Source organism: Leucopleurus acutus (assembly GCF_964270905.1).
Source record: "Leucopleurus acutus genome assembly, chromosome: 11".
Taxonomy (NCBI): Eukaryota; Metazoa; Chordata; class Mammalia; order Artiodactyla; family Delphinidae; genus Leucopleurus; species Leucopleurus acutus.
The window spans coordinates 66807670-66832297 of NC_139152.1; the positions used below are offsets into that span (position 1 = coordinate 66807670).

Genomic DNA, 24628 nt, shown 5'->3' on the forward strand with positions numbered 1-24628 from the left:
TATATCCAGACATTTATTGAGCACTCATAATTCGTTCAGCTAACAAATATATATTGTGTCTTTAAGGAACTCACAGTATAATGGGGAAACAGACATGCCTACTTAAAGTAGATTGGTGTTCATTATTATGATAGAGGTAAGCACAACATTTTATGGGATCTCAACAAGGAGGGTAGTGAACTTAACTGGGAACTGACATATCCACAAAAAGACACATATTGTAAACGGTTTGAAAGAATGAGTGAGTTGGGGGCAAACAAGTAGAAAATGGGGAAAGGAAGTTCTAGGAGGAGTGAGGAATATAGACATGTAATGGATACTTTCTTTTCTTAAAGAAAGGCTAAAATCTGTTTGAGCACTGTATTCTGTCTGTAGTGTACCTCATTATAGTAAACGGAAAAGTGTTGGGACAGAGGTTGAGCAAGCCAGGCAGAAGGCAAGTAGATGACGGCACATTTATGATTAAGTGAGGTCCAGGTTGGACCAACCAGACTTCTCTCTCTTGAATTTAAATCTTGAATGGAAGGAATGTAGGTAGAGTTAACCTATCTGGTGGTAGCACTGTGAAGAGTACACCCTTCAGTCCATTCTTGTACTGAGATCCAAAGCTGTTCTGATTCCTCCAGGTCTTTACTCACATGTCCTCTTCTCCACAACGCCTCCACTGCCCAAAGTTTAAGCTGTGCACTTCGATGCTCCCTATCCACTGTCTATGCTCTATATTTCTCCTTAGCGTTTATCACCATCTAACATACTATACATTGTCCTATTTATTTTACTATCTGTTTCATCCAATTAGAATATAAGCTTCATGGTTCACTTGCTCATTGCTATATATTATCCTATATATTATCCTATATTATCCTATCCACCAGAATAAAAGCCTCATTTTTCACTTACTCACTAATTATCCAATGCATAGAATAGAACCAGGCACACAGTTTACTATATGAGTCAATAAAAGTGTTTCCCATTCATTCAAATACATTTTTCTTTTGACTAACATACCATAATCAGTTTCTGTTGATTGTAAAAGAGCATTAACTGAACTGTTTTTAAATGTATAAAATGCTTTCAAGTACATTTTCTCACATCAACCCTGAGAAATGTATTATTCTCATTACTTAAAAGTGAAGAAATTGAATCTTAGTGAAGTTTAATACTTTTTGCATATGCACATGTTTTAAGTTGCAGATATGAGACTCAAATCTATCTCACCTGCACCTTGCCTTTTGTACTCTGCTTCCTCTTGAAAATCCCCAATATAAAGGTTTCATTGAGCTATCACTGACAACTACCCACTTTCATGTTTTATCACCCCAATAGTCATAAACTCATTTTCTATATCCAACTGAAACTTCTTCTATTTTTATTCAGACTCATGTGTTCCTGCAGTTTTCTCACCACATATGTTGAACAATTACAGTGTATCAAATCAAAAGAACATTTCTTTTGAGTGGAAAAGATTATGTCTTTCTTCCATATTCCTTTCCCTGGGCTACGTAATGTCCACAATTTTTTCCATCTTTTCTTCAAAGATCTATTTTTCATTTAATAAATTATGTAGAAAGCATTCCATATTAAAGATTTATCTTAAAATATGGTACCCTAACAGGCTATATTAAATGAAATTATATTAATGTAATGTGAAGAGTAAGGGCAATTTTCTAGATAATCTAGCCTGTGGCATGCTATATATATGACTGTATGTAGAGCTTTCCCCACAAAGGCACAAACTCTGCTAACTTTTGTTTAGCTTATAATAAGTTATGACTGTACTCTTATCATTACTTACAATGTTTTATCTACTCATATTTCCCTAAATACATGTTGTATATTGCCATTTAATCTTTAATATTACATATAGGCAAAATATTTAAATAACTTTGATAATTACCTAATAGTGTAAATTATATTAATTTTTTTCAGCTATAATATTTCATGAGGTTAAAAAATCTTTACATTTATATTGTTAAAGAACATCTATTCATTCCACATATATTTTTGGAGAGCTTACTATGTGCCAGGCATGATGGAATGTTATGGGAATCACTGTTAAATAAAATACACTTTCTTGGAACTTATGTCTATAACATCATATTATAGAAGCATTGAGTAAAGTGTAATTTTTCAGTGAGCTTTTTTCCCCCTCTTTTAAAAAAAAAAGTGAAATATAATTTCAATCAAAAATATTACTTCCTATGCAATATTAGACTGAAGACTGATCCATGTTCAGACAGTTTAACCTTAATCTTGTTAGCACTTTGATTCTTTGTTTACTTGATTTTTTTTTTGCCACATTTACCAATATTTATTCCCATTCCAATTTCCATTTAGGGCGATTAACACAGAAACTCACTTTTTAAGAATGATCCAAAACTGCTTCCATTCTTGGCTCCACTCTCATTGCCACTTGATGTCTATTATCCCAGACACAGCCTCTATCCCTTGATCCATTTTCACCTTTTATGTTTTATTTCTTGGAAAGCGAAGCATTCTTCTTTCCAAGGCCAATGTTGCAGCTCTTCCTTTAGCCTCACCCTTCTTGATTTCCCTAGCTTTCTCTACCCTCTATCAATACGTATGTTCAGGGTCAAAGAAAATATATAGCTTATTTCTTGCTATGCAAAATGTTTTTTTGCTTTAAAAAAGAATAAATGTTGAATGTTTAAGATTTAGTAAAACAAATCAGTCATTGCTCTTTTCAGAATACCATGCTAGTTCAGGAACGATTCTATTCATGAAAGCCTCTTAGGAGAAGAAGTATTTCCTCTTCATGATCACCATCATCATAAGGTTGTATTTTTTTTAATTTTATTATTTTTCTTTATACAGCAAGTTCTTATTAGTTATCTATTTTATACATATTAGTGTATATATGTCAATCCCAATCTCCCAATTCATCACACCACCCCCCCCACCCCACCCCACTTTCCCCCCTTGGCATCCATACGTTTGTTCTCTATATCTGTGTCTCAATTTCTGCCCTGCAAACCGGTTCATCTGTACCATTTTTCTAGATTCCACATATATGCGTTAATATACGATATTTGTTTTTCTCTTTCTGACTTACTTCACTCTGTATGACAGTCTCTAGGTCCATCCATGTCTCTACAAATGACCCAACTTAATTCCTTTTTATGGCTGAGTAATATTCCATTGTATATATGTACCACATCCTCTTTATCCATTCATCTGTCGATGGGCGTTTAGGCTGATGCCATGACCTGGCTATTGTAAATAGTGCTGCAATGAACATTGGGGTGCGTGTGTCTTTTTGAATTATGGCTTTCTCTGGGTATATGCCCAGTAGTGGGATTGCTGGATCATATGGTAATTCTATTTTTAGTTTTTTAAGGAAACTCCATACTGTTCTCCATAGTGGCTGTATCAATTTACATTCCCACCAACAGTGGAAGAGGGTTCCCTCTTCTCCACACCCTCTCCAGCATTTATTGTTTGTAGATTTTCTGATGATGCCCATTCTAACTGGTGTGAGGTGATACCTCATTGTAGTTTTGATTTGCATTTTTCTAGTGATTAGTGATGTTGAGCATCCTTTCATGTGTTTGTTGGCAATCTGTATATCTTCTCTGGAGAAATGTCTATTTAGGTCTTCTGCCCATTTTTGGATTGGGTTGGTTGTTTTTTTGTTATTGAGCTGGATGAGCTGCTTATAAATTTTAGAGATTAATCCTTTGTCAGTTGCTTCATTTGAAAATATTTTCTCCCATTCTGAGGGTTGTCTTTTGGTCTTGTTTATGGTTTCCTTTGCTGTGCAAAAGCTTTGAAGTTTCATTAGGTCCCATTTGTTTATTTTTGTTTTTATTTCCATTTCTCTAGGAGGTGGGTCAAAAAAGATCTTCCTGTGATTTATGTCAATGAGTGTTCTGTCTATGTTTTCCTCTAAGAGTTTTATAGTGTCCGGTCTTACATTTAGGTCTTTAATCCATTTTGAGTTTATTTTTGTGTATGGTGTTAGGGATTGTTCTAATTTGATTCTTTTACATGTAGCTGTCTAGTTTTCCCAGCACCACTTACTGAAGAGACTGTCTTTTCTCCATTGTATATCCTTGCCTCCTTTGTCATAGATTAGCTGACCATAGGTGTGTGGGTTTATCTCTGGGCTTTCTATCCTGTTCCATTGATCTATATTTCTGTTTGTTTTTTTTTTTAAGGTTAATTTATTTATTTTTGGCTGCATTGGGTCTTTGTTGTGCACGGGCTTCTCATTGCGGTGGCTTCTCTTGTTGCGGAGCACGGGCTTCAGGCGCACAGGCTTCAATAGTTGTGGCTTGCAGGCTTAGTTGCTCCACAGCATGTGGGATCCTCCCGGATCAGGGCTCAAACCCATGTCCCCTGCATTGGCAGGCGAGTTCTTAACCACTGTGCCACCAGGGAAGCTCCTATATTTCTGTTTTTGTGCCAGTGCCATATTGTCTTGATTACTTAGCTTTGTAGTATAATCTGAAGTCAGGGACATAAGGTTGTATTGAATGAGTGTCTCTACATGTACATGACACAACACGGACACAGAGAAAGCATAAGTAAAGACACAGAGGCCTGGTGTCTATACTATGTTTTGGAACTGCAAGAAGATACAGGACACTGAATATCTGGGGAAAGCCCTGCAGGGGCAGAGGTCTGTCTAGGATGGTCCCACAGATCATGGCCCCTTGGCCAGTCATAGAACATGGCTGGTATACGATGGCCAAAAATTTTTTTTCATTTATATTTCTGTGATATAGTTATTTTGAAATTCTTTACTATTTTTTAAAAGTAATGTTCTTACTTGAAGTCTTTCTCAAAGACACACTTGAAATTAACTGATTCTTTTAGCACATCACTGTATTTTGCATGATTCTCTGTTCTAATATTTATTTTTACTTATTATGTATTGTAACATTTGCTCCTTGAAAATGTAGACCGCATCTAAAGCAGTTTCTCTGAGTGTTTCTTGAATGAAAGAAATGTGTATGCAAATATTTGAACTGCCTTGTATTATTGTTAAAATATTTGATTTTTTAGGTATTAAATATTTTAACATCTAAACAAAATGATATTACAACATGATATACTTTAACAATGATTAAGTATAACTTTTCAAATATAGTGAGTTTATAATATTTTATGATAGCTTTTTTGTTTTAGGAGTTCAAAGAATGCTTCTTTTTTAGCATCTCGTAGGCCTACTGTAATTTCAAAGATGGATTATTTGAGAAAGAGAAGATTAATGATGTGCTTAATGAGAAAAACAAAAATACAAAATAAAAGGAAACAGTATGCTATGTAACAGTGTAACATTACATTGTAGTTCACAACTGTTGCTTTTGCATTGATTTTATTTGATAGAAAACAACAAATAAGTATGTCTTTTTTTGTGTATCTTCTGTATTTTTTCACCAACATAATTAAAATTGAGAATATTTAAGCTGTAAAAACTAGATTATGTTCATTTCTTCCTAATGACATTGCTCAGTTGTCCATGTAACTTTGCCAACTTCTGTTTTGTGATATAACTTAGAGAATAATTTTGTGATGCTGTTTAAAAATGTTATACACTCCTTAGCATTGTTAACATACTCAGCAATTCTTTGACAGTTCTGCTGCCAATAATAGCATCAAATCTGGTTGGCTCTAAATAAATTTAGTAATTACTCTAAATCTTTATTGTGTGGAGCACCCAGCATACAAAGTGAGCCACTCTCTTTTAATCTGTAGATATTTTGATTTATATCCTAAGTTAGCCAATTTCACAAACTGGTCATTTTAAATTTGCATCTGTATCTGTGTGAAACTTGAGATGGTAATAAAAGTCATAATGAAGATACAAGGTAAACATCAAAATGACTTTACCAAATACAATTGAAAAATACCAAAAATGTATTTATAAAAGGAATCCAAGTATACTTTCAAAGGGATACTTAAATCAATTCTCTGAAAGCTTGTATTCTATAAGCACAAAAATATTTAATATAAAATTAAGATCTTGAAAAATTAATAAATATATTTTAATAAGATCCCTTAGCATATATATGAAGCACTTAAAGTATTTAAAGTGGTGAATATGTTTTCTTAGCATTAATTTTTTCCTAAATTTAAAATAAGCAAAAGGAAAAAAGATCATTTGTGGAATAAATTATGCTATTATTTAGAAAGTACATTAATCATTAAAACAACACTAGCTAATCTTGATTGAATGCCATCTCTATTGGAAGTAAATACTTTATATAGTATTCTATAAATAATCAATTTAACATCATGATAACCTCATGACATGCTCTACTGTTTTCCAATAGACAGTCAAGGAAAGTGAAAAGAAAGAAATAATTTCACGTGCTTATAGCCAGACTCTAGTGAACGGTGGAAACTAGTTTTGGACCATGTGTTTAATTTCAAAAGGCATGCTCCAAACTATCATGCAATTTTATTTTTTGAGAATAATTCTTATTATTTGTAAAATATTTTGAAAATATAAAAGAAAGAACCAACAGTGGAAAAGTTAACTGTGAACCAGAATTAAAAATAGATTTGGAATTAGAATTATTTAATTGGAATTGTATAAATTATAATAGTAATATCTATATGAACCTTTAAAGTCAAAGTATTTTCAGAGAACCAAATACTGTGCTATTATGACTGTTGGATAATATTCCAAGAGGCGACTAAGACTTTTGAGCACAGAAAACTGGTATTTTGCTCACCATCATTAAAGTCTAGCATAATGGGGATATTCAACAAGGTGTGTCAAATGATTTCAGAAATTAATATAAGAGGATTAATTTTAGCTAGCCTTCAATTTACACATCAATTCATTCATTCAAAAAACAGATTCTGTCTATACGACAAGTATTAGTCTAGGTGTCAACAAACAAATATGAGTAGTTAAGTAAAACAAATTTTATGCTTTTCAGGAGTTCACAGACTAGTGGTGAAGAGAGATAAGTAAAAAATTAAATATGGTATAATAAATAATACAATAGACATACATCAAGTTACTTTGTGAAGGTGTTAAGGACAGGAGGATTTAACTTGAATTAAAGTTCAGGGACAATATTTGAGGGGGTTAAAAGGAAATGCTAGCTACCAAAACATTATTTACAAAATAAAGCAAAGACACACACAAAGAGGCAGGAGCACCTAAACTGAATTAGTTTCAGAGGTGATATTCAAGGAGAGGTGATTAGGAAAAAGCTTCCAAACTGTGTTTGAAAAATAAACCAAGCACACACACTCCAAGTGATAATTCTGGGTAAGTCAGCAGGTCCAAGGATTTCACGCCCAGCCCCACCCCCACCCCATTCTCCTCATTCTTTGCCAAGGTCATTTCATCCACTTCCATAGTTTTCCCTACTCTGTAAGCAGATGCCTCCCACATTTACATCTACTATTCAGGCAGACCTGCCTCCTCAGAGCCAAACCCATTATTTCCAACTGTCTACTCAATCTGTCCAAACCCAAACTCAATATATTGTTTTGCAAAGCTGCTCCTCCTCCATATTTCTCTCTTCCTCACTAGAGGTAATCTTGCCTTTTTCTCTCATCTCCTATATTCAGTAAGTTAATGGATTCCTTTGAATCTATCTCTTAATGACTTTTCCTTTGTCCTTTATGCTCATACCCTTGCCTTCTCTAGTACGTTTTGCAGACCCCACTTTTGGTCGCTGCTGTTGTGATTGCTGCTCATTGAGCTCTTACTAACCACCAGGCACTGTGCTCTGTGCATTAAAACCTTTATCTTAAGAGCCTCCTAATTAATTTCCCTACTTCCAATTTCCTTCCCCTGCAGACAATACTTGAAATATAAAGCTATGTTAGCTAGGTATAAGTGAAATATATTTGTGGACGCTATGCTGGGTATCTTACAACCATTTATGTATTCCTATGGAGAGGTCATTCTAGATCAGAATACATACTCCTTTTCAATTTGTAATTCAATTCAACACCTACTTACTAAATCAAGGCTGTGTGTTGGACACTGCTTGGTGCTAGTGATTTAACAATGAAAAAAAAAGTACACAGTGCCTGTCCTCTTAGAATATATTGCCTAGCCAAATTCTATTAAGCACAAACCTCTGCAGATGGAAGACATATGATTTCCTATGGGGAGCTCAGGAGCTACTCATTGTTTTCTACAGTTGGTCTCACTGATATACAGAGCATTCTTATATGAATAAAAGTGTGTGTTTAGGGAAGATTTTCCCCCTCTATTTCCCTTTTTGCCTTTCAGCACAATTTGATTAGCAATTTGATTACTATAAAAACATATTTCCAACTAGAAGAAAACTGTGTTAATAAGGATTAAATGAGGAGATGTAACTGAATAAGAACCTCAAGTTTAAAAACCCAATGAGGCTGTAGTACAATGTTTTGAAGAAGTAGAGTTAAATTTCTATAAGTTTCTGAATTAATAGGTCAACAGGATTAGAAATTATATAGCTTGGAATACTTTTGCTGATGTATGTAATCATCAGCAATTTCAGCAGAAGACTATACAGAAAAGACTGTGGAATTTTGGGTTCCATAACCCCAGATTCAGACAGAAACTACGTTACGTATACCCTGCATTATTAACAACTACTTAAGTGCCTTTTTTGAGCATCAGTTTTTTTCATCTGTAAAGCAGGGAAATCATGACAATTCATCTAGATATTTTTGGAAAGCTACTGAATAGTTTTCTCTGTCCTATCAACCAGCCAAGGCACAATCCAATATTCTAACTAAACAGTAAATCGAAGCTTGTCATTCTTTGCTGAAAATCCTTGAATCCTAAATTCAAGCTCCTGAGGATCTGGACTTGACATTCAAACCTATTTTTATATTCTGGAGTTTGCACATTGACTTTTAGCCATTTCCTTCTCCAGTTTATGTTCCAGTTATACTAAACTCTGCCTTTCCCAGACACCAATATGTACCTTTAAACATGTCAGTCAGCTTGCTTGAAACACCTCTTGTGTTAGCTCCACCAATCATAATCATAATCATGACTGCATACAGTTGGGCAACAGAGAAAAACCTCAGTTCTCTCACTAAGCTGGGGAAGTCTGCTTATATTACTCTGTAATCTTGGAGCCAAAGGGTCTGTCTTTCTTATCTCTATTAGGCTACTTTGCTTTCATTCTTCTTTTTTTTAAAAATACATAACATGTTCCAAGCATTCTGATAGATATTTCCAGTGCATTTAAAAAATATCAACAGTGGGGCTTCCCTGGTGGCGCAGTGGTTGAGAATCTGCCTGCTAATGCAGGGGACACGGGTTCAAGCCCTGGTCTGGGAGGATCCCACATGCCGCAGAGCAACTAGGCCCGTGAGCCACAACTACTGAGCCTGCGCGTCTGGAGCCGCGTGATCTGCAACAAGAGAGGCCGCGATAGTGAAAGGCCGGTGCACTGAGATGAAGAGTGGCCCCCGCTTGCCAAAACTAGAGAAAGCCCTCGCACAGAAATGAAGACCCAACACAGCAAAAATAAATTAATTAATAAACTCCTACCCCCAACATCTTCAAAAAAAGAAAACCACAGCTTTAAAAAAATATATATATCAACAGTGAGAAGTTATAATATGCTCCAAATAATAGAAAAATAATGGTATATTCCCAGGGAGAAAAAAATGATAGAATATAAAAAAATCTGTTTTTTTTTCCCTGAAAAGCCAGAATTACCTCAACCTCATATGATCACAAAGATATGGTGCCCCATCCTAATTATTAAGAATTTGAGTGAAATTCTTCATGCAATTGAGATTTCCAACTTGCCTATTAGTCTTCTATATATTTCAAGTAATAGTATCTGCTAAATGAAAAATTATATATTAATCAATTTTAAAGTTCTCTTGATAAAATATGAAATGCCCCAATTAATAAGGAATGGTAAAGAGGTATAAAGAAAAAAATCTCGAAAAGGTTTTGTCTAGCTGTAACAGAAATCTATTTTAAAAACAATAAAATTAAAGCTTTCCTGAGATCACTAATGTAACTGTTATCTATTTTGAAGAACCCAACACTGGTACACAAAGGCTTAGTATTAAACACATTTACCTTTATATATCTTTAGATATTTCTCTAATAATATATGTCTCACCAACTGCTTATATAGTTAACACAAAAATAAGTTATTGCTTATTGTGTTGAATTTTCATATTTTAATCACCTTCCAAATATATGTCTCTGCTTATTATACAGAGATATTTGCAGTAACCATTTGCTAGGGACACAGATTAATAAAATGCTCTCGGGGATTAAAACAAACCATAATAAGGGAGGGATAACTTGGGAGATTGGGACTGACATATATACACTATATATAAAATAGACAACTAATAAGAACCTGCTGTATAGCACAAGGAACTCTACTCAATACTCTATAATCGCTTATACGGGAAAAGAATCTAAAAAAAAAAAGAGTGGATATATGTGTATGTATAACTGATTCACTTTGCTGTACACCTGAAACTAATACACCATTGTAAATCAACTATACTCCAATTAAAAAAAAGCATAATAACTGCTTCAGTAGTGGTATAAACAGGCAAATGATCAAAGGAAATATACTTAATACATCTTAATACATCATGCATGAATCAGGTGAATGAGTGAAGGCTTCACGGGTAGGTGGCATTTGAGATGAGTCTTTAAGCAAAAACAATTTTCCAATGGGCAGGTTCAGTGAAGAGGCAAAGAACAGAAGCATACAGACAAATTTCTGGGAAAGCAGGTAAATAAAGTAGTATGTTGCATGAGCTCCAGACCAGGAAGAGCTTTTATATGACAAGCTAAAGAAGTGAATTTTATCCTTTAAGGACAGGGGATACACAAAGTATATATATATATATATATATATATTTTTTTTTTTTTTTTTGCGGTATGCGGGCCTCTCATTCCTGTGGCCTTTCCCGTTGCGGAGTACAGGCTCCAGACGCGCAGGCTCAGCGGCCATGGCTCACGGGCCCAGCTGCTCCGCGGCATGTGGGATCTTCCCAGACCGGGCCACGAACCCGTGTCCCCTGCATCGGCAGGCGGACTCTCAATCACTGTGCCACCAGGGAAGCCCCCATAAAGTATTTTAAACATGGAAATGGCAGATTAATGCGTTTCCATATTTTGTGACAAAGTGTCTTTCTCTTGTCTTCAGTGGATACCAGGGGGCAACAGTCAAAGACTTTTACACACGTTCTTGGCAGTTAATGTTATTAATACTAGGATGAAATGGCAAAGAAATGTATTCTAAGCAGAAATAATTGCTCTGTGGATTCAATAGATCAAAACTGCTCCCATCAGAAATATATTCCTTTGGTTTGAGGAAGTGGTTTACAAACCACTTTTGCTTTGTTTTTGATAGTAATATACTGTTTGTTATTGTTGTAGTTCATGAAAGCTTGCATAAAGCTCCAATGAATAAAATAGGTAAATGTAGAATAAGAAAACATTAAGAACCACAAAAGAATGTATTCCTCTTCCCTACTGTCTCTAGCAACTACTGACAAACTCCCATGAAATCTTAGGACTGGGCAGACTTTGAAAATGTCTAGGTGATGATACTTAATCTCTAGGAAATGAGGGGGTAGCGTGTTGCTCATCAATACCTCTGGGAGAATTAACACATTAAGTCATGATTAGCTAATCTAGAAGTTTAGTAAAGCATTATTAAATGGTTTTGCTTGCAAAAATAGAGCTAAATGTGAAATGATGTTGGGACATCATTTTTTTTTTTAACCTCTTTATTGGAGTATAATTGCTTTACAATGGTGTGTTAGTTTCTGCTTTATAACAAAGTGAATCAGTTATACATATACATATATCTCCATATCTCTTCCCTCCCTCCCACCCTCCCTATCCCACCCCTCTAGGTGGTCACAAAGCACCGAGCTGTGGGACATCATTTTTATAGACTTAAAATTTAAAAGAATTTTTACTGCATTCACATATATATATATATATATAATATAATTTTGTTTGAAGGTAGGTTTCCCATTTGTACATATTTGAGCCCCATAAATTGACAGTTCTAATACATACAAATATTATCATTAATTTTAATTTTCATCAATCAAAAATCATTCTAGGCAACTATACTCTAAAATTTGATTTTGGGTGATAAGTTATGCACAAAATATATAGTGCAAATTGGGTGTTGGCATCACCCAGGGTCTAAGAACCTCTGAATAGAAACATGCAGACACAATTATCTTCACGGAATATTGAAGTGAGGTCTCATTTATAAGGAAATTAATTTAAATTAAGTGTTAGTCTATACAAAATAGTATTTGCATGTGTGTGTAGAAGTATGAATGTATTTGGCTAAATTAAAATACAATGAAAAAGAAAGGCTTGTAATTAGAATATCCTTCAGCTTCTTATTTGTTGTCTTTTTACCTTTGAACCCTTCAGGTCAAATATATTCTATATCTTACTTTTAAAATTTAATATTGTACAATTTCAGCAAAAATGACAAGCTAGTTTAAACATTTGATGAGAAAATGGAACTGAAACTCAGTATCATTCATGCTAAGCTATCTTAAATATTTTTGCATATGTTAACTCTTGTGCAAGAATAATTTTAAGAAAGTAAGCATTAAAATCTCAATTCCTTGATGTAGAATCATTTCAGAAATGCATTTATGCCATTCTATAATGAGAACCACTTTTGAAAATTTAACTAATCATTTCCACAAGATACATTTTTTGACAAACGGTTTGTTACTTTTACAGCATCTCATTTCTCATGACAGTATTTCAACCAAAGAAAGTATACCGCATTAAATAGGTTAATATATATATATAAGAAAAATAATTCTGTTTAATTCAGTCCTTTGAAAATAAAAGCAAAGAGTCAACTTCTAAAAATCTTTATATTCATGCTTTAAAAACCATCCTTCTTTCTTCCTTCTCTTCCACCAAAAGCAAAAACAAACAATAGCAACAAAAAGTTAAACACACATTGCCTGTTATCATGAATGTCAGGATCAAATACCATTTTCTGATTTTAAAACTGTAGGAGAACAGAGTTCATATTTGCCAACATTTCTATTTTATCTGAAATCCTAGTGTTTTTACATGAATTGTTATAACATCAACAAAAAAATAAGTGGTTAAAAATCATTCTAGTGTGTTTTCAAAGAAAATCACCTGCCAGGAAATGTGTCAGCAAGATCTACTGAAAGAATTGTAAAAAGCCTGTGTCATGACTGAGCTATGGAATTCACTGACCCTTAAACTTTAAGAGACTGAAGCAGAACACCCAATGTCAAAAGCTGCCCCTAAGAGGCAGCTATGGGATATATTGTAAGGAGTGTTTATATCTCAGTGTATGGAGAAGAAAAAAGTAATAATTCTGTAGAGCAGCCCCGGGGCAATTGCATTCTGAGTCACTGCCACAATAAGCTGATCGCCACTGGGAAGTAAATATATTCTGTAACAGCACAGACTTGCGCTACCAGTAGACATCAGTGTAAGGCAAGAGAGGCGACAGAATTAAAAACAGAAGTATAAGAAGGGGGGGGAGAGAGTAATTATAGCTACTGCTATAGTTTGCAAAGGCAAGAGACTTTAATCAATCAGATGTGCATTTATTCAGAGCCCCCTTTCAAAAGAATTCATGCTGCCTATACTATATTAATTCTCTAGGTCTTTACACTTATTTTTTCAGTGCATTATAACTATATAGCTAAAATAATTAAATGTTAGGCTGTTTATATTCCCATAGTGTAAAATATACGAAGAGAAGAGTTTCATTTTTCCTTTTAATCTAATGATGATATGACTGAATTGCAAAGTAATCCTTAGTACTGAAAAATGCAATTTGAGGATAAAAATGAAGTAGAATATGATTTACTTTAGACAACCATTTTCTAGACTGATGACTGATTTATTCACAGGCAGTTGAAATATATTTAGTAGGTAACATCTTTGTAACTCACATTTACATTTATATTGTAAATTATTTTGACTTTTTGATAACACAAAATCTTCCATCTTAATGAGTTTCTACTTTATCTCAAATTGAAAAGCATACTAAACCTGGTACTTAAGCTACTGTATTATTGATTGTATATTGCACACATAACAAAATTAAATAACAGGAGTTATGTTAAGCTATGTATATGAAATACAAAACATTTTTCTAAGCCCAGAGAACATAGTTTTGCAAAGTTCCCTAAAATGTCTTTTAATTCTACCCTTTCTGTGATATATCAGGGAAGTAACTCTGTAATTTTCACCATATTACATCCATAAATAACAACTTCAGGAGAATAACTCATAAACTCTCAAAAGATGATACTGTAGCAGATTTAAGAATCCTTGTGAAAATTAAGGGTTCACTATTATTTTGCTTGAATTCACAGAGAATCCTAACGCCATCTCATCTCCATATAAAAAAAAAAACAGATTAAACTGACATGCACATTATCTCTATCTTACATCCCCTTTAATACTTTCACACTTTGCAGTTTTCCTTCCCTTACTTTTCTCTTTATTAAAAGTTTGACTATATATTAACTTCGTAAGTAGTGAAGCCATTTAAAGCACACTTACTTGAAAAGTGTAAAACCGGGTCCCATTAGGAGGATGCACTTTAGGGGAGCCAGAAACGGTGTTCATATCCGAGAAAATCATTTCTGATCAGAGAGACAATATAATCCACAAGGAGCTAGAGATGCAGAGCAGAGAGCTTAGCGTACAGATAAATCCGTGCATGCATTGAGGGAGGCTAGAGGGTAAAATGAAATCTGCCCCATCCTTCTTAGATACACAGTGATAGCATTTTGAATCTTTCTCCTACATTTGAAATCTAAGCTGAAAGGTCATCGGCTACTGACCTTTTGTGCAGCTAGTTCTTTAGAACATACAATGTTTAAAAAAAAAATTTAAACACCGAAGGAAAAAAAGCAAGAACCAACAATAAATGGAGCTTGTGCAGAATCTGGCAGTGCTGTGGACCTGCCCATCTGTTCTCAGTGATAATCACCTCCCTCCACCACAGTCTAGCAGAGTGATTATGCTAAATATCCTGGTTAACCAATAACATACAGTTTCATTTCAGGGAAGCATGCACAGTGTAATTCAGAGGACCTCTTCTGACTAACCGGAAGCATGCTTGCTATACTGTTTAAAACTGTATCTAGTAACAAATTATTATTTCATCATGATTATTTCTGTATGTTTCTAAATCTCTTTGTTAATCCCAGTCTGTTCAACGAGATTTTAAATTTTAAAGCCTTTTTTTTTTTTAATGAACAGTTCTTTTTAAAATGTATAGATCAAGTCATATTTTAGCTGGCTAGGACATTCAGGGGCAAGGCATATAATTCAGTAAGGCTATATAATACTAGGCACTTTATCAAATAAAATGCTTCAATTATTTTTACTTTTCTAAACTCTTAAAGAACATCATGAATATGAATGTAATCATTGTTTTCTTATTTCCCCCACATTAACTCAAAAAATTGTTTCACAATTAATGCTTTAAAAAGTACCATACATGTGTTTTAAATAATTACAACTTTAACTCATGTATATAGAAAGCAATTAATAAAACATATTTTAGATACATGAAAATTTTTGACCCAAGATCTAAAAATATTGATTACAAATATTTAGGCTGTGTTGCAATGCATGTTCATTTTTCTATGTCTTTTCACACAGATTATTCAGTCTGTATAAAAGATCATATTCAGATGACTTTACACTTTTTAGAGGTAAAAATAAATGTTCCATTTACACATCATTCAAAGGCGGAGACTTCAGGAGGACAGAGACTAGAATGAACCAAAAGTGGTATCTTTGTGAACGTATCTAAGATGACATAGTTATTTACAATCAAGAACCAGGAACCACCTCCTTTGAACCTGAAGACTATAAAAGTAATATGATGGTGATGAGCTCTTAAAACTTAAATTATTATTCATTTTTACTTTTGATTGTCTAGTCATGATTCAAATTTATAATATCAATGGGGAAGAAGTAGAAAAAATTTTCATTTCCTTAGATGGGATTCCTATATTATGGTAAATTATGTAAGTAGGTAATTGTTTACTTAGCAAGCTGCTAAATAAATCAGAAGATAACTTGTTAAATAAGTGTTCAATTGGGGGATAATTTTAGATTTATAGAAAAGTTGCAAAGATAGTATGAAGAGTTCCCATATATCCCTCACCCAATTTATGTAATTGTTAACATCTTACATTTCTATGGTACATTTGTTAAAACTAATAAACTGATATGGTACATTACTATTCACTAAACTAGGCTTTGCTTGGATTTCACTAGTCTTTTCATTAATGTCCCTTTTCTATCCTAGGTTCTAATCTACAGTACCACATTTATTTAGTTTCTATGGTTCCCCAGTTTCCTCTGGGCTGTGACAGTTTCTTAGCTTTTCCTTGTTTTTCATGATCTTGATAGTCTCTAGAAGACTATCAAGAATTTCTGGTCAAGTATTCTGTAGGATATCTCCTGATCTGATGCTTATATTATTTTGTCTGATGTTTTCCTCAAGATTAAACTAGGGTTATGGGTTTTGGAAAAGAATACCACAGGGGTGAAGTGACTTTCTCATCACCTCATATTAATGAAGTGACCTCATCACATCATACTGGGTGTACATGATATCCACATATTACTAGCGATGTTAACCTTCATCACTTGGTTAAAGTAATATTTGTTAGGTTTTTCAACTGTAAAGTTACTATTTTTCCCTTTCCATACTCCGTTCTTTGGAAGTTAGTCGTTAGCATGCTCTCAAAGAAGTGATAGGGAGGGGTGAAATTGAGCTTTACCTCCTGGAGGTGGGAGTAGGTACATATGTTACACGGAATTCTTCTGTACAGAAGATTTGCTTCTCTCATCCGATTATTTTTTCGATCATTTATTTATATTGGCATGGACTCAGGTATATTTATTTTATACTTTGGGTTATAATACCATTTATTTGATGCTTAAATTGTCCCAGCATTGGCCACTGGGAGATCCTTCAGGGTGATTCCTGTTACCCTTTGATGTGCTCCCATCCTTTTTTTCTTTAAGCACAAATAATTATTTTTAAAAAATGTTTTTTCCTGTATAAAGTATGTATTATTTGCTAAAATGATTAGTCTCCTTAACTATAACTCTAATTATCACTGCAAGTTTACTTGAAAAGTCATGTTTTCCATTATTATTTTAATTGGCCATATTATTTTGTTTTTCAAATTAATCATTTTTACCCTTCTGATTTCTTAGCCCACATGGGGTTTATTCCATTGATTCTCAAATAAAGTAACTATATACACATATTAGCTGTGGTAATCAGTGATGTATATATAAATTTTTGGTTCTTCCCCCTTGAAATTAATGTTGGGATAATAATTCCTCTTATGGTGGGTGGGACCACGTAACTCATACTCTCAAGAGTTGTGAGTGGAAAAAATGTCTCAAAAACAAACCTGAAGCTTCTTGGGAACCCAGGATTTAAAGGAAAAATTTGTTTGCCAAGTAGATTATTATGGTACAACTATAACCCCCATTTACTTTTATGCTTACGTGTAAGTTGGTTCTGGTATAATTTAGATCAAATGACTCACTATATTTCTTATTATTATTGTAGAATAGACAATAAATCAAATATTTCTGGTATAATATCACATATTCCTGGAATAATCTCATATATTTGCTGAATTTGCATAATCCAGCAAACTATATAAGCTAGGAAATCTGAAGTATTTGGTCAATAAGAATATATGTTCTTTCTTTTTCATATTTCTTTTGTGGAGAGGGGAGGAAAGCAGTATGAATTAATGTTGAAAGACTGAGGAAGGAGAAATAGTGTTAATACATAATTATTTTAAGCATACTGCTTTATTCTAAATGTCGCTGAAATTGCCAAAGTATATATTCTTCCCCAAACTTTTCTTTTTTCTATGTAGGCTATTTATGATAATAACATTATTTCATTGTTCTGAAGGTCTATTTGGAGACAACTCAACTTTCTCTCTCTTCCTAGTAGCAATAATAAAAGTGGTGCCCAGTTCTGAAAATTGCTAGGATACAGAATCCTACCTTATCCAGTTTGGTTATAGAGGCCTGGTACTGTTTCCAGATGCTAGGGGCATACCTATAAAAGACACAATATTTGTGCTCAAGGAACTTTAAATTTGGTGGGAGAAACATCAATTAGTAAGAGACAGTTAACTAGCAAGACAACTGAAATGCAGTTTAATTAATACGACTGACTTAACCTAAAGGAGACTAAGTGAGCTCATTTGAAAAGCATCTAATTCAAGGGATGTATCAGAGTGACCCTCGCCAAAATAGGAGGTTGAAGTCTTTCCAAAGAGAAGTATCCATGTGTGAAAAGATATGAGATGGCATAGAAATAGAACAGTTGGGAAAATATGGCTGAAAACATTTCAGGGCATAAGAAGTAAGTCCGCTAGGTGTGTGTTTGTTTTCATATAGAAACATTTGCTCAAGTGAAATTAGTAAAGAGACAGTCTATGAACACCCTATGCCTATGAAATCAAGTAAAATTAGAACATACTTGTCTTCTAAAATTATATGAGGGCTTCCCTGGTGGCGCAGTGGTTACGAATCCACCTGCCAATGGAAGCGACACAGATTCGAGCCCTGGTCCAGGAAGATCCCACATGCCGTGCAGCTACTAAGCCCTTGAACCACAACTACTGAGCCTGCGCTCTAGAGCCTGTGAGCCACAACTACTGAGCCCACAGGCCACAATTACTGAAGCCCGCATGCCTACAGCCTGTGCTCTGCAACAAGAGAAGCCACCACAATGAGAAGCCTGCGCACCGCAACGAAGAGTAGCCCCTGCTTGCCGCAACTAGAGAAAAGCCTGCACACAGCAACAAAGACCCAAAGCAGCCAAAAATAAAATAAATTAAAAAATAAAAATTTATGAAATGTAGAGGCATATTCTCATACTTTTGGTTAGCTTTCCAAATAGCTTTCCAGGATGGCTGTGGCTTGTCAAGAAATTTCATACTTAGTTTAATTGTCTCTGATTTAAAATAAGATTATTTTAATTATTAACTTAAAAGTAAAAAAAGTACAATATTACTATGTAAAACAAAATGTAACATGCTGATGGTAGCAACTGGTTTTCAGCCAATGTTTGACACATGATGGGTAAATAATATGTCTGTTTCAATTGTTACACACAAACCACTCCCTAAAATCTCTCAAGATATATCTTTCACCAACAGAAGTAAATTAACGATATTAACTCTAGAAGGTTTAATGCCAGCTATCTCAAGCACTTGAATTTTTACAGAAAATAATTGAAAATGAAATAGCAAAAGGATAACTAAATTACACTTTTTAAAAAAGTGGGTAAAATAAAAGTCTTCAAGCCAGACACTTGTTTTTAATAGACTTACAGAGAAGATTCCCAGAAGTCATATAATATACCCTTCTGCCTCTGGGAATAATTACTCTTAAGCCTTCTGAAACGTATGTTATCAGTTTGGTTTTATAAAAAATTCAAAAATACTTTATTTTTTTCTTAAATTCCATATATATGTGTCAGCATACGGTATTTGTCTTTCTCTTTCTGACTTACTTCACTCTGTATGACAGACTCTAGGTCTATCCACCTCATTACAAATAGCTCAATTTCGTTTCTTTTTATGACTGAGTAATATTCCATTGTGTATATGTGCCACATCTTCTTCATCCATTCATCCGATGATGGACACTTAGGTTGTTTTCATCTCCTGGCTATTGTAAATAGAGCTGCAATGAACATTGTGGTATATGACTCTTTTTGAATTATGGTTTTCTCAGGGTATATGCCCAGTAGTGGGATTGCTAGGTCATATGGTAGTTCTATTTGTAGTTTTTTAAGGAACCTCCATACTGTTCTCCCTAGTGGCTGTACCAATTCACATTCCCACCAGCAGTGTAAGAGTATTCCCTTTTCTCCACACCCTCTCCAGCAATTATTGTTTCTAGATTTTTTGATGATGGCCATTCTGATTGGTGTGAGATGATATCTCATTGTAGTTTTGATTGACCACCTAGAGGGGTGGGATAGGGAGGGTGGGAGGGAGGGAGACGCAAGAGGGAAGAGATATGGGAACATATGTATATGTATAACTGATTCACTTTGTTATAAAGCAGAAACTAACACACCATTGTAAAGCAATTATACTCCAGTAAAGATGTAAAAAAAAAAATACTTTAGAGCTACTATTTCATATCCTATCAGGAAGATTAAGCACAAACATTTTTATATCCCTTCAACATAATTTTTTTTCAACAAATAACTGTTAGACATATTCTGCTTCAAGACAAGCAATTCAATATAGCTTTTCTTTCATTCATTTATAGGTATTGGATAACAAGCTGAAAAATTTGCTACAATCATAAGAATTGGGGGAGTTAAAGGAATACACTGAAAAGGGCTTCTCATTTTCTGTTAGTTTCCAATAAATGCTCAGGGGGAAAGTGTCATACTGGATGAAGAACAGGAGAGAGAGAGAGTGCAGAAGAAGGAAGAAGAGAAAGAAAGACGGGGAGGAGGTGGAAGAGGAAAGGAGAGAGGAGAGATATCAATACAATTTTCATCACAGCATTATAACAAAGAATTTTATAGCCAAGCATCCAGTTAGAAGTCATGCCAGATGGAGTGAAATTTACAGCCCAGATGGGAAATACATCCTAGTGAATCCATATGGATGACATATGGAAGATAATTAAGTATATATTGCTATCTATCTATCTACCTATCTATCTATCATGTATCTATCAATCATCTATTTATCTACCTAAATATATATTCATAATTATGCACCTTTATCTATATCTGTATCCTTGTATTTATATCATGAAGTTTTCAGGACGCAGCAAAGATGACCCTGTACAGATAGCCAAAACTTTTACATCCTGCTTCTGAGTTTCCTACTTTCTGATACAGCTGGCTGTGCACAAGTTTGTAAGGTTGGTTCATTCATTCACTCACTCATTGATTCAACAAATCTTTATTGAAGGGAGAGGGTGTACCAGACCCCTATTACAGTTAGAACAGAAATGAAAGGCAGGTGAACTGAGGGGAAACAGCACTTTGTACCATGCCAATGAGATGCTCAACGTAACAGGTGTCATCAAGTCTAGCAATGAGATCTTGCATTAAAGTATTTCAATTAAAAAAAATCTTCTAATGCCTCAGAGACTTTTTGCCAAGTTCAAGAATTTTTTTTAGCTAGTTAACCATTCACTGAGGGTGTCCCAAATAAAGACAATTCTTAGTATCCCTCAAGATTTGTGACCATGTAGACCAAGAAAAAAAAATCAAGCATATGGAAATTGAAATTGACAAGCTTCCATTTATAGCAAAACAAAAATATTAAATTTGGCTTGAATCCATATCTTGATAATAATGTGTTATATTTTTACATTATCTCATAAAGTTTTATATATGTATCTATATATGTATGTATATACATATATTGTGTAAATTATACACACATGTACATATATACACACAGATATGTGTATATACATTACACCTGTGTACACATACACACACATACATACCTGCACGTATACTGTCTTCAGAACTCAACTTAGAAAAATTTTAAATGCTATCTTGTTTTCATATTTTTTGTTCTCTTTCACTCTGGTTTCTCTTGAACCACTTTTTTTTTTTTTTTTTTTTTTTTTTTTCGCGGTACGCGGACCTCTCACTGCTGTGGCCTCTCCCATTGTGGAGCACAGGCTCCGGACGCGCAGGCTCAGCGGCCATGGCTCACGGGCCCAGCCGCTCCGCGGCATGATGGGATCTTCCCGGACCAGGGCACGAACCCGTGTCCCCTGCATCGGCAGGCGGACTCTCAACCACTGTGCCACCAGGGAAGCCCTCTTGAACCACATTTTTCACAAATGTTTACATGTATTATGATGGTAGCCTATGAATATTTTTATGCTTAAATTACAAATATTAATTGTATGAAATTCAGCATTGAGTTTTTTTGTTTTGTTTGGCCCTTTAGCAGAAAAAATATTAATTGATTAGAACTCTAAATTCTACAAGTCAATAATTTCATTACATTATGTTAAGTTTATTACATGTTCTGAAATATATGTCATTAGTCTGATTTTACAGAAATCACATTAAAGTTTTATGATAGGATGCTATTTCCTCATCTACCACTCTGGATACCAGATGCCCACATAGCTCAGGTTTTTATAATGATATCTGAAAAAGTTTCAGAGCTCTGACTTTATACACATGAAAAGAGTTAGTAGAGAAGTAGGAGGCCCATTCTATGGCATGATAACTACATATATAGTATTATATGTTGAACTTGAACCAGAATATGCCCTACATGCTGTACTATATGGTACAGTTTTTACATTAAGTTTCAATTTTCCTTACAAATTGACAAAATTCTTAGCCATTTGTTACCAAACAGAATACCTCCACTCTGGACAAATCTTATATACTGTCCAGTTTCCATATATGTTCTCAGATACTCTGCACTAGAACTATTGCATCAGAATACAGAGAATTCTCAGTTGCTCATAAAGAATTTGAATTTTACTTTTTAAACCAGGAAGCATAATTCCTAGCTAAAGTTTGAGGTAAAAGAAGTTTCCTTAGTGTGCAAAAGTTGTGGCTTATATGGAACTTCTTGTCTGTCCCTAACAAAAACCAGTACCATGCATGCCATAGAATAGGCATCCAATAAATATTTGGGAAATGCTTTAAAGATTCTCTTCTGGCTGGTTTGCTTCTCTTTTTTCATGGATTGCATTTTAATATTAACTATCTCTTTTTGACTTGCTGACTAGTCCTGATAATTCAAAAATCTTTATTCTCATTCCCAGATTCTTACAGTTAATATGTTGTATATTTAACAGTCCAACTTTGGGCTGAGTGCACTGTTTGGTACATAATAGGCAAGTCTTTGCTGAATGAAATGTACAAAAAGAAGAATGAACAAATCCAGATATTCTAACTACCAACCCATATTGTTTTTATTAAATAATGCCATGTAGCGGTTTAGGAAATAGATTTTAAATATATACGTTGAGACAGCTCACTTTGCACACATATGTATCCACTCACCCAAATGTACACATAAATTCTCCATGCACACATTCACAGAGCTTTGAAATACCATATTAAAGAAAATAAAGGTATATGCCAAGCAAACAAGACAGATGTTCTAATGCTTTTCATCCGGTTCACTTTACGTTAAACACTTTATACCACCCCAGAAGAAACAGATTTAACTGATAGGATGAGAGAAATCATGATGGTAACCAATTCTATGCACGGACCTTTAGGATAACATTACCATGGTTAGCTTGGAATAATAAAACAATTAAAACAATTAACTTATATGGATGGACACTCCATTCATAATCCCATGTTTAAGATTAGAAAGACTGCAATAACACAGGAACAAGGGCAATATTACGCAAAACTGTGGAGTGGACTAAACTAATCTTTAGACTATTTCTTTCTTTTTAAAATCTCTACTGCCAAATTGTCATGGTAGCAAGTACATTATTTCCTCCTTAATTATACTTTTTCCAAGAATTTTCTTTGGAAGCTAAAGCCAATCACTATCCTGTTTTATTTTCTATTAAGAGCAAAAACAATGGCTCAATAGTTACCATTTATTGAATGATATTCTATGCCAGTCATAGTGCTGACTTTTACAAAACCTTCTAAAGGAGGTATTTTATTCCTCAGTTATATATAAAGAATCTGAGTCTTAGAAAAATTATAACTTGTCTGGGTCACACAGCTGGTAAGTGAGAAAGTCACTTAACTTGAAATCAGGTTTATCTGATTGCAAAACCACACTGTAACTCAAAATTATATCTTGGCACTGCTTTATCCACCACTGATTTTAATTCAGTACAGAATATGAAAAGGGGATTTACACATGATTGATTGATTGATTTCATACATCCAAAAATTTTTAGGTGACTGTCTATCTGACGAACTATTTATTTTAAAATTATTGAAGTGTTCAGATTCTCCTAATGGATCAGTTGTGGGTTGTGAAAGACAGAAAATAATCCAGTACAACTGCAAGGCCTTTGACCTGAGCAGTTGCTCAAGTTTTGGCTTGATCAATGGAAGAATGAGATTGCCACCAACTAAGATGGAGAAGACTGCCACAGAAGCAGGTTTGGGGAAAATTCAGTTGCTCAGTTTTACACATGTTAAGTTTGAGGTTTCTATTAGTCATCTAAATAGGGACGTTACAAAGGAAGTTGAATATACAAATCTGGAGCCCAAATTAGCATACAGACTAAAACCCAAAAGACTAGAATGAAGTCATCAGGAAGTGAATGTAAATAGAGGAGAGAAGAGGTAAGAGCCCAAGCCCTAATGCACTCCAACAGTAAGCATCCTGGGAGACCAGCAAAGGAGAATAAGTAGAAACAATCAGCAAAGTAGGGGGAAGACCAAGACAGTAATGCGTCCTGAAAGGCCACTGATAAACCTGAATCCAAGGGTTGAGAGTGATCATCATATCAGATGCTGGGAGATCAATTAAGATGAAGATTGGCCCTCGGATTTAACAATGTGAAGGCTGGCTTGGTGGAGGGTTGGAAGAAAAGCTGATTGAAGTTAAGCTTAAGATAAAATGGGAGGAGAGAAATTGGAGACTGTTT

At 34.3% G+C, this 24628-nt stretch overlaps 1 protein-coding gene across 13 annotated transcripts in view; it reads right to left on the reverse strand.

Moving 5' to 3' along the window:
* PPFIA2 (PTPRF interacting protein alpha 2) overlaps positions 1 to 24628 on the reverse strand; it is a gene marked incomplete at its 5' end in the record, with an annotated part of 476541 nt that overhangs the window by 324339 nt on the left and 127574 nt on the right. For 6 of the 13 annotated variants that reach the window (XM_082850003.1, XM_082850001.1, XM_082850011.1 and 3 more), the window contains one exon: positions 14531 to 14683. The exons of the other annotated variants lie outside the window; for them this stretch is intronic. In XM_082850003.1, coding sequence (XP_082706129.1) covers positions 14531 to 14611 — 81 coding nt within the window. Of the gene's footprint in view, positions 1 to 14530; positions 14684 to 24628 lie in introns of those variants that run through there. 13 annotated transcript variants of the gene reach the window in all.